At 42.1% G+C, this 17,182-nt stretch overlaps 1 protein-coding gene across 5 annotated transcripts in view; it reads right to left on the reverse strand.

Annotated features, from left to right (window-relative positions):
- Window positions 1-17,182, reverse strand: part of Ahcyl2 (adenosylhomocysteinase like 2) — a 164,471-nt gene that overhangs the window by 27,832 nt on the left and 119,457 nt on the right. For 4 of the 5 annotated variants that reach the window (XM_057762825.1, XM_057762818.1, XM_057762834.1 and 1 more), the window contains 4 exons: window positions 12,082-12,184; window positions 9,680-9,774; window positions 5,871-5,977; window positions 3,845-3,961 (listed from right to left, as the gene is read on the reverse strand). In XM_057762825.1, coding sequence (XP_057618808.1) covers window positions 3,845-3,961; window positions 5,871-5,977; window positions 9,680-9,774; window positions 12,082-12,184 — 422 coding nt within the window. Of the gene's footprint in view, window positions 1-3,844; window positions 3,962-5,870; window positions 5,978-9,679; window positions 9,775-10,091; window positions 10,151-12,081; window positions 12,185-17,182 lie in introns of those variants that run through there. The other variant, XM_057762848.1, reaches the window with a different exon arrangement.

Genomic DNA, 17,182 nt, shown 5'->3' on the forward strand with positions numbered 1-17,182 from the left:
TCCCTCCAGATACTTGTAAGACTTCCTACTTATTTATCCATCTACTTAACCCTTCTGGTACAAAGGTCTATAAATGCCCAAAGGAAAGTAAGAATCCTATTAAAGAAAATGACTTGGCAACTTCACTCCACGGATGCAGCCGCATGCACCTTGATGAAGCTCACTTAATACTACTCAAGTGTGAGGATGCTTCTTTGTCACTGAGGAGGTAAGTCAGGTGGCTGCCACCACACTCAGACGCCATGGATTAGGAGAGTGGCCTTGCAAGGGCTAGCAGAGCAAGGACAATCAAAAGGTTCTATTTCTGAACCTCCTTTCATCTGGGCACTTTCCTCAAGCCCTTCCTCATCCCTCCCGTAGGGAGGGTACCCTCTCTCTGTGGTGATGTGGTGATGTGGTGATGTGGAAACTGCATTCACATTGCTCCTCTGCAAATGACGGCCAAGCTACAGACATGGATGAATTTCAGGTAGGCAGTGATTTTCCTGTGATCTCAGGATCTTCCTCAAGGATAAAAGACAGAAAAAAGGATCCTCAGATCTGTCTCAAGGATAAAGGGCAGAAAAGACTTCTTTAAAGGAAGGATTAGGGGAACATAAGCTACCTGGTGCTATTTAAGATCCATGACAATTTCTTATGTTACTCTTTGTTTTTTCTAGCCCCAGAACCCTACAAGAGTTAAAACTCTTTTATAATAATAATAATAACAACAACAGCAGCAGCAACTCTTTTTATTTTATAATCTGAAAATCCTAGCTGAGCTCCTTTGGAGTTATTGAGCAATCTTTCTTCCTCAAAGTGGAATCTCAGTCACCACCACCCAAGTAGAGTCAGCAACGACTCCCTTGCTGTTTAAGGTGCTGTGTGTGTGGTGATGAATCTTGATTGTAACTTGATGGGATTTAGAATCACGGCACCAAACCTCTGGACATGTCTCTGAGGGAGTTCCTAGATTATGGCTTTTTTTTTTTTTTTTTTGGTTTTTTGAGACAGGGTTTCTCTGTAGCTTTGGTGCCCATCCCGGAACTAGTTCTTGTAGACCAGGCTGGCCTCTGCCTCCCAAGTGCTGGGATTAAAGGCGTGCGCCACCACCGCCCGGCCCTAGATTATGTTAATGATGTGGGAAGACCCTCAGCGTAGGCAGTACTATTCCACGGACAGGGCTCCTGGACAAAATAAAAAGGATAAAGGGTGCATCGGCATTCCTCTTCTTGCTAACTATGGATGTAATGTGACCAGCAGCCTCAAGTTCCTGCTGACATGACTTTCCTGTCATGATTTGATTTGATTATACCCTAAACAAACCAGGCCCACGTTGCTGTTGTCTGGTATTTGGTCCTAGCAACACATAAAGTAACTAATACAGCAAGTAACCATCCCAGAACTATAAATTAAACAGTAACACCTTCCTCAAGTGGACTGCTCTCTCAGGCCGGGGGATCCCTCCGACCCCTTTTCTATCTGGTTTTGTGAGGCAGGATCTTAAACAGCACAACTTGACCTCAAGTTTGTTGCACAAGGGAGAATAACCTTGAACACTCAACTCTCCTCCCTGGCCTCTGAGTGCTGGGATTACAGATGAGTGCCACCATGCCCGGCTTCTACTGCACTCCTCTCTGGAGCACTTTACCTCTCTTTCATCCCTCTTGATCTCGGCTCCACTGAGAGAACAACCGCCCTTGACCCAATTGCACTTCTGCACTGTCTGCAGGTACCAATGCTCTTACCGCTTAGCAAATTTAGATGAACAGTTGACGTTTTCGTGTTTCTTCGCTGTGAAATCTAACCTTACTCTTGCTTAACTGCTTCTTTCTTTGTCACTTTTGTAATTTCTAACTTAAAGAATCTTTCTTACCCAAGGAGTAGACTATGGTTGGGAGGGAGTCTATCCATTTTTCTGAACTAGTAGAGCTATCTTCATGTATCTTTTACCAACCCTGGTAAAGGCCAACTTTAGGTTCACAGATCTGGTACTTGGGGAGTCTAAAAGATAGATAGTTGTGGGTAGATAAGTATTTTAATGAAATATATACATTACTATAAATATGGTCAAAACTGAGGTATTTGTCACACTGACCCTTTCATGTGGACACTCTATTGCTGACCACAGGGCTAAGAATTTATTAAAATGCTTAGTCTATCTGATACTACTGTCTCCATACTAATATAGAAGGTAAAAATAGTCACAGTGTGCATTGAACATTAGACCAAATGAAAGAAAAACAAAACAAAAACCAACCAGCAAAAACCTTCCTCAAGATCTAACTTAATTCTAAAACTTACTATATAGAGTTCTTGAAAGACAGGCAAGGTGCTGGGTTTGGAAGCACATGCCTGTCTTCCCTTGAAAGATTGAAGCAGAACTGTGATATTGAGGGCAGACTGGGTTATGTACCAAGTCCCAGTCAGCTATGTTTACATAGTGAAATACCACCCCCACTTTTTTTTCAAAGGAGAAAGGTAACAATACTGAACAACTCATTTTGTCTCATTTAACCTTCATTAACAACTCCATGAATTAAGCATAAAATTACCATTTTACAGATGAGGAAATATGAAGAGGATAAGGAAAGGATTATAGTTACAAATAAATAAATGATCCAGCATTTAAACTGAGGTCTTCCTGGATCCAGTGCCTGCGGTGACATCACTCAACATGAATGGATAGGAATTTGGTTCACAGAATCCTTCATTTTTCTATTAACCCATGTGAAAGAAATGCTGCATTTGGCATATTCTAAGCCATCTTGATGGTTTCTCTTAGAAAATTACTTGGGGACTATGATTTGGATCTAGAATGTTCCCAAAATTCCACATGATAAAGGCCTGGCACACCTGCAGGCATTACTAAAAGCTCTTATAGTTAAAAACTGTAAAAGGCAGAGTCTAGTGGGAGGTTTTCTAGAAATCAGAAACACACTTGTGACGGGGTGGAGAGGACCTAGCTCCTTCTTTGCTCTCTCTTTATGTCTCACTCAGAACGTGAGCAGCTTCACGCCATCAAGTGATCTAACCACGTGCCGCCTCACTGCATGCCCCAAAGCACGGACTAACGCCTCTAAAACCCTGAGCCAAAATTAATCTCTTATGTTCAAAAGTTGGTTATAGCCAGTATTAGTCACACTAACAGAACGCTGACCACACATGGGGTCTTCCTACAAACATAGGGTGGAGGTAGAAGCTGAGCGCTGAGTCCTCACAGGGCAGGGAAACCTAAAATGCCTTCGGGGATTAGTTCTTTGTTTACCACAAGTTTCTAGATAGTCAAGAAATTGTATGACATTAATAACACGAGAATTATATGGCATGTTACAGGCACCATGACCCGAAACAGGATCACCTGAAGCTCCTTTCAAAATCACTTTTATGCCATTTTAATGACACAAACTCTGAAAGGATTACAAAACACAAATGAACTCTGCTTCCAATAGGAGCTAATCTCATTTCTTTTTAAAAATTTTATTTATTTTTATGTGTATGAATGTTTTGTCTGCATATGTGTACCATGTGTGTGCCTGGTACCTGTGGAAGCCAGAGGAGGGCACCAGATCCCTTGGGACTGGAACTCTAGATACTTGTGAGCTGTCATGTCGGTAATGGGAACCAAATAGGTCCTCTGGAAGAGAAGCCAGGGCTCTTAATCACTGAGCCATCTTTCCAGCTCCCAGGCTCATTTCTTAAGTGAAAGAGATTTTCTTGCAGTCGTGATAGCAGCAGAGCTCTGGGTTATAAAGTCTGAGAGTGATGTGGTGAGACACGAAACAGTTCCAGGAATAACTAAAACCGAAGAAGCTGGAACTTTCACTCAATAACCCAAGATCATCTCAAAGATAACAAACATTACCCATCAAGAATAGATTCACGGCAACAGTAGAGGTTATCAAATTTCTGTTTAGTGACTGAGTCGTTGACGTTCATGGCTGGGACACACAGCTTCCCAGCTTTGGACAGCTGGTACAACCTGGGAGTGGGAGAACAATGAGATATTACAATCTACTGTTGGTTTAGGTCAGATCTCTGAAATATATCGATAGACTGAGCATGACAGCATAAGACATGACAATTTCATCGTACTAACAGATTCTGGGAATTGGATAATGTGTTTCTAGAGGCTGTAAACAACTTGGCAAAAAGGCTCACATTCAAAAAATCATGTGGAGAAATTCTTTGATCCAACTAAATTTCAAGATCTTAAATGAAAAACTCTTTTTAAAAAAATATTTATTTATTTATTTTAAATATTTATTTATTTATTATGTATACAATATTCTGTCTGTGTGTATGCTGCAGGCCAGAAGAGGGCACGAGACCCCATTACAGATGGTTGTGAGCCACCATGTGGTTGCTGGGAATTGAACTCAGGACCTTTGGAAGAGCAGGCAATGCTCTTAACCTGTGAGCCATCTCTCCAACTCCCTTAAATGAAAAACTCTTAATTGTGCATACTTATTTTATTTTTCTAATGACTAAGACTTTTGTTTTGAAGCAGGGTCTCATTGTGCAGTTCTGGATGGCCTGGAACTATGAACTCACAGATCTGCAGCCTCTACTGGCATCAAAGGCATGTACCACCATGCCCATTTCAAGACTGAGACTTAAATTTGTTTATTTTTATGTGTATGAGTGCTTATTTGAATGTATGTATGTGTAACACACGGTGTCTGGTGCTTGTGGAGGCCAGAAGAGGATGTTGGATCCTCTGGAACACGAGTTGCAGATGTTGTGAGATGCCAGGAGGGTGCTGGGAACCAAACCTGAGTCCTCTACCAATGTAGTAGAAACTCTTAACCACTGAGCAGTCTCTCCAACCTGCACGTAAATTTTATGTCCCTTTCAAAGATAAAAGAAGTAACTGGGGAGCTGGAGAAGTGACTTGCAGTTGAGAGTGTCTTTCCTGCTTCTCCAGAAGGCTCACACTGGATCCCATCAAGTGGTTTACTATCACCTGACACTCCAGCTTCATGAAATTTATTTTTTTAATTAAATACATTTACTTGCTTATTTATTAAATCAACACCCTCGTCTGACCTTTGTGGCCACTCACAAACATAGCATACATTCACACAAACATACATGGATACACATAAATAAAAACAAATCTTAAAAATAGCTTTAATAGAACTAATTTTAAATACTTTTAAAATCTAGCATAATCCTACTATTTTAAGGTGACAATTTTTACTTTTCAGTAGTTTCAAATTCATAACAATAATATAAAAACTCAAAAATTGCATATATATGAGTTCAAAACCCAAGTCCATTAAAAAGGAGAAGTATTTGTTTTATTAAACGTTCATCCCTGGGGCTAGTGCAGTGGTTCAGTGGGTACAGGCTCCGGTCAAGCCTGACCATCTGAGTTCAACCTGTAGGGCCCACGTGGAGGAAACAAAGAACTGGCTCACACCAGTTGTACTGCTCGCATCCACATTTGTGGCAGGGTGAATAAGACTAACAGAAATGATTCTAATTTTATCCAAAGAATCACTGCTCCTTTGGGATGGGACTCAAAGCCCTTGCTAACTGTGAGTTATAGACTCTGTGAGGACACGAGTTTTGCCTACAATGGGTTTCTAGAGCAGTGCCTGGCTCATTGTAATAGTTTAATAAATACTTATTGAATGAATTAAACTTGTCCAAAAAGAGCAAGCAGCCATTGTACTGCAATGACAAGAGAACATGAGGACCCTACTTGCCCCTCCAGCTGAGCTATTTACTATGTTCTGTTTGTCATTTGTGCTGCTATTAAAAATAAGTGCCCAGGCTCAGACATGTTGCCTCAGAGAAAGCACCAAATTTTTACTATAATGTGTCCTACAGGTATGTGATTATAAGATCGCATATCTACGCTATGGAGGACTGTTAACTCTTACCTATGGACTCCAGTAACACTCTCCTCGACTATGCCTTTGATTTTCTTAAACATGTTGGGATACTTTTTGTAAATCCAGTGAGTAAGATCTCCTCCATCATCCAATATCTGCAACAGAAGCATCCAGAATGTCATTCATTTCGCTGAAGGCTTAGGCTTCAGTGCCTCTCAGGGTCCTGTACCCGTTACTAATTACCAATGTACAGATATTTCAAATTTTCCATATAATTATGAAAAGCAACCTAAAGCCAGAGTTAATACAATAATCTACCAGACAAAAGAGTCATTATACTCAAAGAAAAGAATAGGGGATGAAGGCCAACTATAATTCTCTCCGTCAGATGACCCTACCACATAACGTATCTGCTTTATCAAACCACATTGCAACATGAGAATTTTCTTAGGGCCATCAAGATCATCAAGACCTCTAGTTCTTGAATATACTTCAAATCTTCAGAAAACTAATTTCTTTTTTTTTTTTTTGTTTTTTTTTGTTTTTTTTTGGTTTTTCGAGACAGGGTTTCTCTGTGGTTTTGGAGCCTGTCCTGGAACTAGCTCTTGTAGACCAGGCTGGTCTCGAACTCACAGAGATTCACCTGCCTCTGCCTCCCGAGTGCTGGGATTAAAGGCGTGCGCCACCACCGCCCGGCTCAGAAAACTAATTTCTAACTGCTGATTTTAGTACTTTAAATAAATTCAACTAAGGTTTAGTTTAAATAAAAGGACAGATAATTAGTCTGTCTCTCAGAACAATGGCTTTTAAAACTGAAGCTGTTAATCTTTACTTCTCACAAAGCACGGCAGTCTCCCCCCCAGTGTATCAGGCAGCACTGGAGGGTTTTGCCTAGCTCAATCTCGCACTCTGTAGAAGCCAAATTAAAAATAACCAGGGAACCGTGCAGCATGTAGGTGTACACGCACGCTTCTGAACAGCTCATCACTATTTCAGGTTGAGATTAAAGACAAATACAACGCTGTGCCCACCAGAGCTCCCACCGGCAGGGAAAAGTAGCCCCTGAGGATGGTTGGAAATGCTCCTCAGGACTTTTCTCAGTTGTTACCCTGTCCTGGAAGGTCTCCACAGACTTCAGTCATCCCCTGCTGGCATGCATTCTTCTTAAAATCCCAGGATACCAGCAGCACTATAAGCATCAAAAACGCCATCCTGGATCCCGGGGAAGACAAAATATCCAACCCCGGGTCTATCATCTGATCTTTCGTTTCTGCTCCTACTGTTAATCTACTTTATTTAATTCTATCAAATCTTGTTTGAGTGTAGGGACCAAGGCAGGATTCTCATTAGAACTCTTAGCCAGGCTACACACTTATAAATAGACCTAAGAACCAATGTCCCCAAGAAACCTGCTGGGGGGGGGGGTGGCACCTTTAATCCCAGCACTTGAAAGGCAGAGACAGGCAAATCTATGTGAGTTTGAGACCAGCAAGGTCTACAGAGTGAGTTCCAGGACAACCAGGGCTGTTACAAAGAAACCACGTCTCAATAAAACAAAACAAAAACGAACAAACAAACAAATCCAAAGAAACCCGAAGAGGGGCCAAGGGTAGATTAAGGATCAAGGCTAGAGTACCTAGTTTCAATTCCAGTGCTGTCTCCCTGCCCCCCAAAAAGGCTGGGGAGATAGTCTAGTTAAGAAAGTGCTTGTCTTACAAACATGAGGACCTGAGTTTAACCCCCAGCACCCATATAAAAATCCAGGCATGAAAGTACAATGCTAGGGAGACAGAGATGTCCCAGCCTGTCTAATTGTGGAGCCCTAGGTCCCAGTGATGGACCCTGTCTCAAAAAACAAAGTGAGGGCTCCTGCTGAATGACAGCTGGCGTTGTCTTCTGGCCTCTACATGTGTACACACATGCATACTGAACAAAAGAAACCAAAAAGAGTTCCTCTCTGCTGTTCAATATGCATGGATTTCATGAGGTTTTCACTTGCTGCCTCTGCTCCCTAGCCATGAGTAATTGGCAACTCTGTGGGCTACGTCCCATTACGTTCATTTTACATTTCCCTTTATTATTTATGCATTGAACTGGCTGACCACCAAGCCCTAGGCTCTCCCTTTCTCCTCATCCCCAGCACTATGCTAATGAATGCCCCTGACCACACCTTGCTCTTACATGGGTGCTGGGGGTCCTAATTCAGTTCCTCATGTTTGGGCAGCATGCCTTTACCCAGCGAACCATCTCCCCAGCCTGACCTGTTAGGGTTATAGGCGTGCATAACCACACCTGGTTTATACAGTGCTGGGGATCAAATACTCTGCCAACTGAGCTATATCCAGACCTATTTTCTCCTTCAAACAAAGGTAACTAGCACTGGCGAGGAGGTACTTTTTATAGTATTTATTTAATGACTGCAGTCTATAAATTCCCTGTGCTGTCCTACTGCAGAAAATTCTTGACCTCAGATAATCTTCCTCTTCCTGAGGTTGAAATGTAAGGAAAAATAGTGGGTCTTGGCCAAAGATATAAATTCTATTTTTCGAGGTGACAACTATTTTGATCCTTGTCTTTACTAACTTTTCTAGCAGCTGTGTTGGCTCCACAAACTATGAAGGCTCTCTAGGTACAATGCCACAGCCTCTCTGTGTTCATGACTATAAAATTAGTTTTATTCCCAGGACACATGTGCCTTGTCCCCATTTTCTTTAGTGTCTGTCAGGCAGACTCCCTCTTGTCACCTAAAATTGCTGGCATGAGCTGACTCATCCTGGAGCCGCCCTCACCCCTCCCCTCCTCAAGCCAGCACTTGGTGACCTGGACCCCAGGCTTCAGAAGCTGCTTCTCGGCTGGGCACCAGAGAGACCTGGTTTTCAGCTGGCAGCAGCAAGGAATCCTTTCTCTCTCTCTCTCTCTCTCTCTCTCTCTCTCTCTCTCTCTCTCTCTCTCTCTCTCTCTCTCTTCTCCCTCCCTTCTTCCTTCTTCCCTTTGAGCTGATTCTCTAATTTCTTAATAATAATGGAGAAATGTTGGTAAAGCAGAAATATATCATATTTTATGGCTTTTTCTCTATGAATGTAATTGTGCTTTCAGTATATATATATGCGGTGTAAATCCAGGGGCTCTACCCCTGAGCTATACTCCAATGCTACATTTAATTTTTTTAAAAAATTTTTCAGTGCTGGGGACTAAACCTAGGGCTTTATGCATGTCAGGCAAAAGCTCTACCACTATGGTGTATCCACAGCCTCTCAGCCTGGATCTCTTAAATAATGAAACAAAAGTATAAAGGAAAACCCCTAAACTTCCTGGTCATCTTTTTACAAAATACAGGGAAGAAATTTGTACTTGAAAGTGCTCCAAGCATATTAAAAACTCAGCGTGTAGATTCCCGAGAAAGCCAAGGACCTCAGGATCCCCAAGGCGTCTGTGCCCAGTGTGTTTGTTTGCTGGTGTTTATGGCGACTGTTACTGAAGCAACTGTGAACAGCAGTGGGGACAGAAAAGCGCCACTTCTGCTTTTCAGCCTCGACTCCTGGGTTGCATTTTCATGTTACTAATAAACGTGACTGCTTCTGGGCTGGCCTCAAAGTTAAGATCTGCCTGCTCAGTGCCCTAAATATCGGGATTACAGATCCCCATCACCACACTGAGCTGATCAAGACTCTGTAGTTATAAGAAATTCAGTATCTAGAGGTATCCTAAGCAGATTCACAGAATTTTTTGGAAACCCAGATACATCGAACAGAAATGGGTCCATTTTCCTTCCTTCTTATGGGAAACCCTTACCCAAGACAGGGTATTTCACCATCGTTCCTGCCCTAATGAGCCACATTAACAGAAATCTGACCCACCATGTTTGGCTGCCAGCCCTCCACATTCACACATCTGTCAATGCACCACCAAAAGTCATCTTCTGACTCTCCTTTCCAGGCAAAGACCGGAAATCCTAAAAATAATAAAAAGGAAAAAAGAGAACCCATTAAAGGCTACAAAAGGGCCACTCTCCAAATTTTAACAAGAAAGTGTCAAATTTCCACTAATTCCTAACGTTCTCATTTTGTTATACTCTTTGAATGAGCTTCCTTCACTTGGCTAGTATTGCCTTCAAGCCTTCTTATCCATTCCTTCTCCTCTAGGCTATTCTGCTCTTCTTGGCTCAGAAAGGATAAGCTGTAAGAATGTAAGAGTCCTAAAAACAGGACTCACAGGGGAAGAAGAAAGCAGAAATAAGTACTTGATGCAGAGTCAAGCCGCCAGTCTCACCTCCCAAATCTGCCGTTTTTCTCCTCTTAGTTACTCACAGGCCTCACTGGAGAACTCTGACTCCTAAAGTGCTTGTTCCACTCCACTGCCCAGTGAAGTGCAATGTCTATTATGCAAGCTGCTTAACTTGGCTGGGAGAGAACCAAACGATTGTGAACTTTTTCTAAAGCCATCATTTATGTACTACTGAACACAGGCTGATGTGAAGCTGGGATTCACAGAGCGCACTAAGAAAGTGCCCTACTACTGAACTTCATCCCTAGCTTTAGGTACTCGTAGGTAGTTTTGAGACAACATCTCACCATGGAGTTCAGGCCAGACTCAAACTGATCATTCTCATACCTCAGCCTTCTGAGGGCTGTGACTGCAGATGCGAGCCATGATCCTCAACTTTCTTTTTAAATTTTTTTATTTTGAGACAAGACTTTACTAAGTTTCTCAGGCAGGTTCTGAATTATGATCTTCCAGCTTTAACCTTCCTAATGGCTGGGATGACAGAAATATGTCACCATGCATAGACTTGAATATGGGTTTATAAGCAGTTGAGGCATTTTGTCAAACAAGTCTTAATTATCATTTACATAAGTATGTTATCTTCTTTACCACAATATAGATTCTGAGAGAAAAGGTTATTTCTTTATTAAACTCAATAATCATTTGCCAAAAAAGAGGGTGAAATGAATACCTATGTACAATTTATTTTATTTTATTTTATTTTTTGGTTTTTCGAGACAGGGTTTCTCTGTGGCTTTGGAGCCTGTCCTGGAACTCGCTCTGTAGACCAGGCTGGTCTCGAACTCACAGAGATCCGCCTGCCTCTGCCTCCCGAGTGCTGGCCTATGTACAATTTAATATTTGTATAACTTTCTATCATATACAAGCAGCATAATTTTACAAATAAGTGAAAGAACTAATGAAATGCCAAAGAGTGCTAGCGAAAGGAGCTGTAAGCATATTCTGTGGGGCTTTCTTAGAGTCTCCAGGGAGCTCAGAAGTAGTCTTGGTACCCAGATCTACGTGTATTGTAACACACAGGGAGACAGAAGGCCGACAGAACCCAAACTTCCCTAGCTTTGTCCTTCAAGCGTTAGTGGACATTGTGATCAATTACCCTGCCAGGCCAAATTCTCCTCACTGCTGAAGCAGACAAGCTAAACATTAAATCAGGGTGAGCCACTTCCTGGAAGGTCTGGAGGACCACAAACGATGGTTCAAGAATTACACACTGTTCGGTTGGAGCCTCCAGCTCACTCCTGCTTGATTCAGAAAGCCCATTCCACCCGCCTCTCTCCCTCCCGACAAAGACAAACCCCACCTTCTCAGATAATCTCTGAACAAAGGGAAGGCACAAAAGCCCAGTTCTGCATTCTTGGCAGCGACAGCAGCTCCTCCCTTGAAGTTGCCAGTAGCCAAAGTCCCTGCCCAAACATTACAGCTTTTGACCACATTTTGGCACTAACCCAGCTTGTGGTGGACATGTCATCACCTCCTTGATCACAGGCTATATAAGCTCCCTGTTTTAGTTTGGTTATGTTACTTGTCCTGTCTCGATCTCTCGGGTTGGAGAACTCACCCGGGAGTTGCTTTGCTCAAATAAACCTATTTTAATTTGTTTTTTTGTTTTTTTACTTTTTCAGCTCAGCTTGATCTGGCTTACTGCATTGGCAGAGAAACCTATTATCGCGATACAGAAAACCTATTACATAATACAATGAGTGTGAGCAGTGTGAGCAGTGTTCACTGGTGGCCTGATAGTGAATCAAAGCGAAGTGTGATTACTAGAGCAGTAGACATAGGGAACTATTTGCCAACTATAAACAACAGAGCTAACTAGATCATGTTTGAAAAAAGAAAACAAATTCATCAATAATAAAATCCATTTCTTCAAAGGCAGCTGCTTGTTAGCCTTCCTTATAGATTTATTTTGAAACTGTGGAACTTCTTGAAGACTTATCTTAGCCAAAGACAGAGAACACAAATCAGCTCTTACCACTTTCTGCTAGGGCAGCAGCCACTTCATTGAGCGTGGAGTAGATGTTGCAGGCAGCCCACCTGCACTGTGCTCCCAGAGCACCCAGAGTCTCCATCAGCACCTGTGTTAAACAAAGAGGAGATAAATAAGCCTGTTTTGTTTTGATGCAGGGTCTCATGTGACCCAGATAACTCTTGTTCCCCCACTTCCATTTCTTTTCTTTTTTTAAAAAATTTATTATGTATACAATGTTCTGTCTGTGTGTATATCTGCAGGCCAGAAGAGGGCACCAGACCTCATTACAGATGGTTGTGAGCCACCATGTGGTTGCTGGGAATTGAACTCAGGACCTTTGGAAGAGCAGGCAATGCTCTTAACCATCTGAGCCATCTCTCCAGCCCCCCCGCCCCCCAACTTCCATTTCTTAAGAGTAGCATTTACAGGCACGTATTACCAAGCCTGGCTAAGTTTCTATCTTTGACGATATAATATAGCAAGGCAGGCCAATGGTTTCCAAGTTGTGCTTTATAGAACTTCTTCAGTATTTTCAACACAGGGCAGAGGTGTAGGCTCCAGTAAGATTCTATTAAGTCAGATTTATTCTATAAGTAGGATTCAATTAGGAATGCAGAGAAAAAGTTGTTTTTTTTTTTTTTTAATCAAAACACAGACATACAGTTCTACTTCTTTTTTTTTTTTTATCTTCCGAGACAGGGTTTCTCTATGGTTTTGGAGCCTGTCCTGGAACTAGCTCTTGTAGACCAGGCTGGCCTCGAACTCACAGAGATCCGCCTGCCTCTGCCTCCCAAGTGCTGGGATTAAAGGCGTGCGCCACCACCACCCGGCCTACAGTTCTACTTCTGTTGAGGACACAGACGCAAGAGAGTTCCAGGTATGGCTGGGGATGAGGCTCGGACGGCAGAGTGTTTGCAGGAATCTCTGGGTTGAATTCCCAGCACCTCATCAAACCGAGCATAGTGGCACAGGCCTGGAATCCCAGCACTGGGTAAGAAAAAGCAAGATAACCAGACATTCAAGGACATCCTTGGAAGTTTGAGGTCAATTTGGAGTATGAGGCTATGATGTAGACTGGGTTTGCTTCATTTTTGGCAAAAATGGGAGGAAAAGATAGCTGCATATGTAAGGGTAAAAAAAACTGGCTAAAATTTTAATTGAAGGTCAAATGTAGGAAAGTGTATAATTTGAAATTTTGTGTTGCTCCAACTAGACACAAGATTTCATAGTCACAGGCAGCTCCTTTTCAGGAGTACCTGCCCAGTACTCACAAGAAAAACCACAGCCAGGGGTCTGATTGCACTACACTAGTCTCTCATGGGAAGCAAAATCTTTTTTTTTTTTTAAATATAATTACATCACTTTCCCTTCCTCTTTCCTCCCTCCAAACCCTCTTTTTATTTTTTTAAAGATTTCTTTATTAATTATGTATACTGTCCAAGTAGGCAAGGCTAGCTGACCAACAAAGTTCAGGGATCTTCCGTCTCCAGCTTTTTTTTTTTTTTTTTTTTTTTTAAATCTTGTTTCATATAAAGGCTCTAAAGATAAAATTCAGATCCTCATGATTGCAAGGCAAGAACCTTACTAAGTTGCCTCCCAGTCTTTCTTTTCTTTTGGCCTTTCCCTTTCATTCCTTGAACATTTCCTTACTTCTGGCACAGGATGATCTACCTTGTATGTTCCATAGCCTTGAAATCAGTCATTTTTTAAAGGAACTCACAAGGGCTACTTTCAGTGGATCTTGGCACTATTCAGATATTGTTCCTGGATTTTCTTTTATTAATTTTGGATAATGATTGTCCATTAGCTCTAAGTGGAGTTCTTCTGTTCTGTTCTCTATCTTTACTTTTGGAAACTTCAGTGACACGTGTCAGGTCACTTGATAATGTCCCATCCTTTTTGGTCTGTTCTGTTGTTTTGTTTTATTTCATTTTGCTTCATTTTCTCTACTCTCCTTTTCTCTTTGGATTTTAGTTTGTAATTTCTATTCTGCTGTCTTTCAGTTGGCTGATGCTGTCCTTGAAAGTGCCCAGTCTTTCGTGGAGAAAGAGAGGAGCAACAGATCTTTAGTATCATGAATAGTGACTATAGCATACATCCCGCCCTGGACTCAGAAGGTCTATGTGGCCCCCCAGTTTTACTTTCATCTTTCCCATCAACGGTGGATCTTTGCATGGCTCTCATGGAAGGTATGATTGCTAAACTTCTGCTATGTAAGATTTTGCTTCCCGGGGCTGGAGAGATGGCTCAGAGTTTAAGACTACTGACTACTCTTCCAGAGGTCCTGAGTTTAATTCCCAGCAACCACATGGTAGCTCACAATCACATGGAATCTGGTGCTCTCTTCTGGCCTGCAGGCATACATGCAGACAGAGTATTGAGAATACTGTATTCATAATAAATAAATAAATCTTTAAAAAAAAAAAAAGCTGGCATAGAGGACTGTGCCCGTAATCCCAACGGAGTGTGCCTTATTCCAGCACCCACATTGGAGACAGGAGGATCCCTGAGACCTGCTGGTTATATAGTCAGCTAGTCTAGCCAAATCAGTGAGCTCCAAGTTCCACCTCAAAAAATAAGGTAGAGTCGGGTGGGGGTGGCACACACCTTTAATCCCACTACTCAGGAGGCAGAAGCAGGTGGATCTCTGTGAGTTCGAGGCCAGTCTGGTCTACAAGAGCTAGTTCCAGCTGGGTGGTGGTGGCGCACGCCTTTAATCCCAGCACTTGGGAGGCAGAGGCAGGCGGATCTCTGTGAGTTCGAGACCAGCCTGGTCTACAAGAGCTAGTTCCAAGACAGGCTCCAAAACCACAGAGAAACCTTGTCTTGAAAAACAAAAAAACAAACAAACAAAAAAAAAATTCCAGGACAGGCTCCAAAGCTACAGAGAAACCCTGTCTTGAAAAACCACACACACACACACACACACACACACACACACACACACAAAAGATGGAATGTGACTGAGGTTGACCTTCAGCACACGTGTGTACACATATACACTTATGTGCACTCATACACATTTATAAGTACACAGACACAGACGTACACACACATGCAGACAAATTTTTAAAAATTAAACCACAGAAGTCACATTTGGGGCTTATTTTGGCCAAACTGAAGATAAATAAAGATGAAAACATTGAAAATAATAGGCTATAACTCATTAAGAATAGAAAACAATGGGCTGGGTTTGGAAGAAATGTTGAAGGAATGCCAAGGAAATCTGGCTCAACTTGTGACTATAATAGAAACTAAGAACTGGCACTCTAACATTTTCAAGTATGGTGTGGCATACACTTCTAATCCTAGCACTCAGGAGGTAGGAAGGAAGGTGGCTAATCTGAGGATAGCCTGGGCTACATAGAGAATTCCAGGCTAATTTGGGTTACATAGTGAGACCATCTAAATATTAAAAACAAGGGACCAGCAGCAAGATGCCTCAGAGAGTAAAGGCACTTGCTGCCAAGTCTGAAGAGGAGGTTGGACATCCTGGAACTGGAATTACAGGCCATTGTGAGCCCTCTGACCTAGGTGTTGTGAACCAAACTCTGGTCTTCTGTAAGAGCAGCAACACTCCTAACTGCTGAGCCATCTCTCCCCAGGCATTGACTTGACTCTAATTTAATTATCATTTAGAAGCAGCAGCAATGGAATTAAGTTAGAACTATGGAGGCATACCTAAATTAAGAAATGATTAACTGGTGCAGGAGAATTGTCTGTATTTTGTCAATCATGTTATAAATAAATGCTGATTGGCCAGGCAGGAAATATAGGCGGGAAAACCAGACAGGAAGTAGAAATGATGTAATGAGAACAGGAGAATTCTGGGAAGGAGGAAGTTAATTCCTCCCAATCCTGCCCAGACCACTGAAGCAGCAGGATGTGATCTGCCCCACTAAAAAAGGGTACTGAGCCACATGGCTAACATAGATCAGAAAAATGGGTTAGCAAGATGTGAGAGTTAGCCAGTGAGAGGCTAGAGCTAATGGGACAATCAGCTTATACTTTATGGAGACCTATGTGTGATTTTCTTTGGGGCTAAACAGTTGTGGGGTACCGGGCGGGACAAAAACCCCAACAACAAGCAGGCCTGGCCCCTTCATGTTACAGATTTAACTACACCCTAGAGGAGGTAAGGAAGACTTTTCCTCCCTCCCTCTCTCTTTGTTTTGGGAGGAGCAGGGTCTCGTAAAATTGGCCACAAGTTACTCACTATGTAGTGGAGGATGGTCATAAACTTCTATTTTTTTTTTTTTTTGGTTTTTTTTTCGAGACAGGGTTTCTCTGTAGCTACGGAGCCTGTCCTGGAACTAGCTCTTGTAGACCAGGCTGGTCTCGAACTCACAGAGATCCGCCTGTCTCTGCCTCCCGAGTGCTGGGATTAAAGGCGTGCGCCACCACCACCCGGCCAACCTGTACTCTTCTTGCCTCCCTCTCCCTAGAGCTGGGATTACGGGTGTGTACCACCAGGCCCAGGCGTCACACCCAGGGCTTTGTGGTGCTTGGCAAGCACTCTACTAACTAAGCTGCATCTCTAGCCCCAAGTCTTTATATATTTTAAAGAGGTCAATTTGAATATTATAAAATTAACGCGAACATATAATTAGAAAAATTACAGAGATTAAAAACAAAAGGAAGAAAAAATACTCCTTTTTTAGAGTGGAAATAATAAAATGACACTAAACATTATAATGATTAACTCATCAAGGAAAAATAGAGAGGGAGGCCCAAAGGGTGATGTTCAGATAGGGTGAAATCAAACTAGACATAATTTAGCAACATGAGCCAGTAACTAGAGAAGCACTTCCTATTTTAAGCACCACATTAAGTTTTGATGTGAGAGGCTCAACAAATTTCAAGCATGTTTCTGCCTCAATTCATTAATCTGTAGCTCCAAAAAGAAATTACATTTTAATTTACTGTATTAATTTTAGAAATTTAGGGTATTCTTTTCCTCAGAGAATGTATAATTCAGCAAAGTCTTAGAGGAATGCAGATATCATCTGTTTCTAAAAAGCTGCTGTCTGCCCTTCATTAGCAAGGTGACCATGTACGAGTACGCTGAAGGAGGGACAATCTCTAAAGGGAACTGAAGTTCTGC

Source organism: Chionomys nivalis, chromosome 1 (genome assembly GCF_950005125.1).
Source record: "Chionomys nivalis chromosome 1, mChiNiv1.1, whole genome shotgun sequence".
Classification (NCBI taxonomy): Eukaryota; Metazoa; Chordata; class Mammalia; order Rodentia; family Cricetidae; genus Chionomys; species Chionomys nivalis.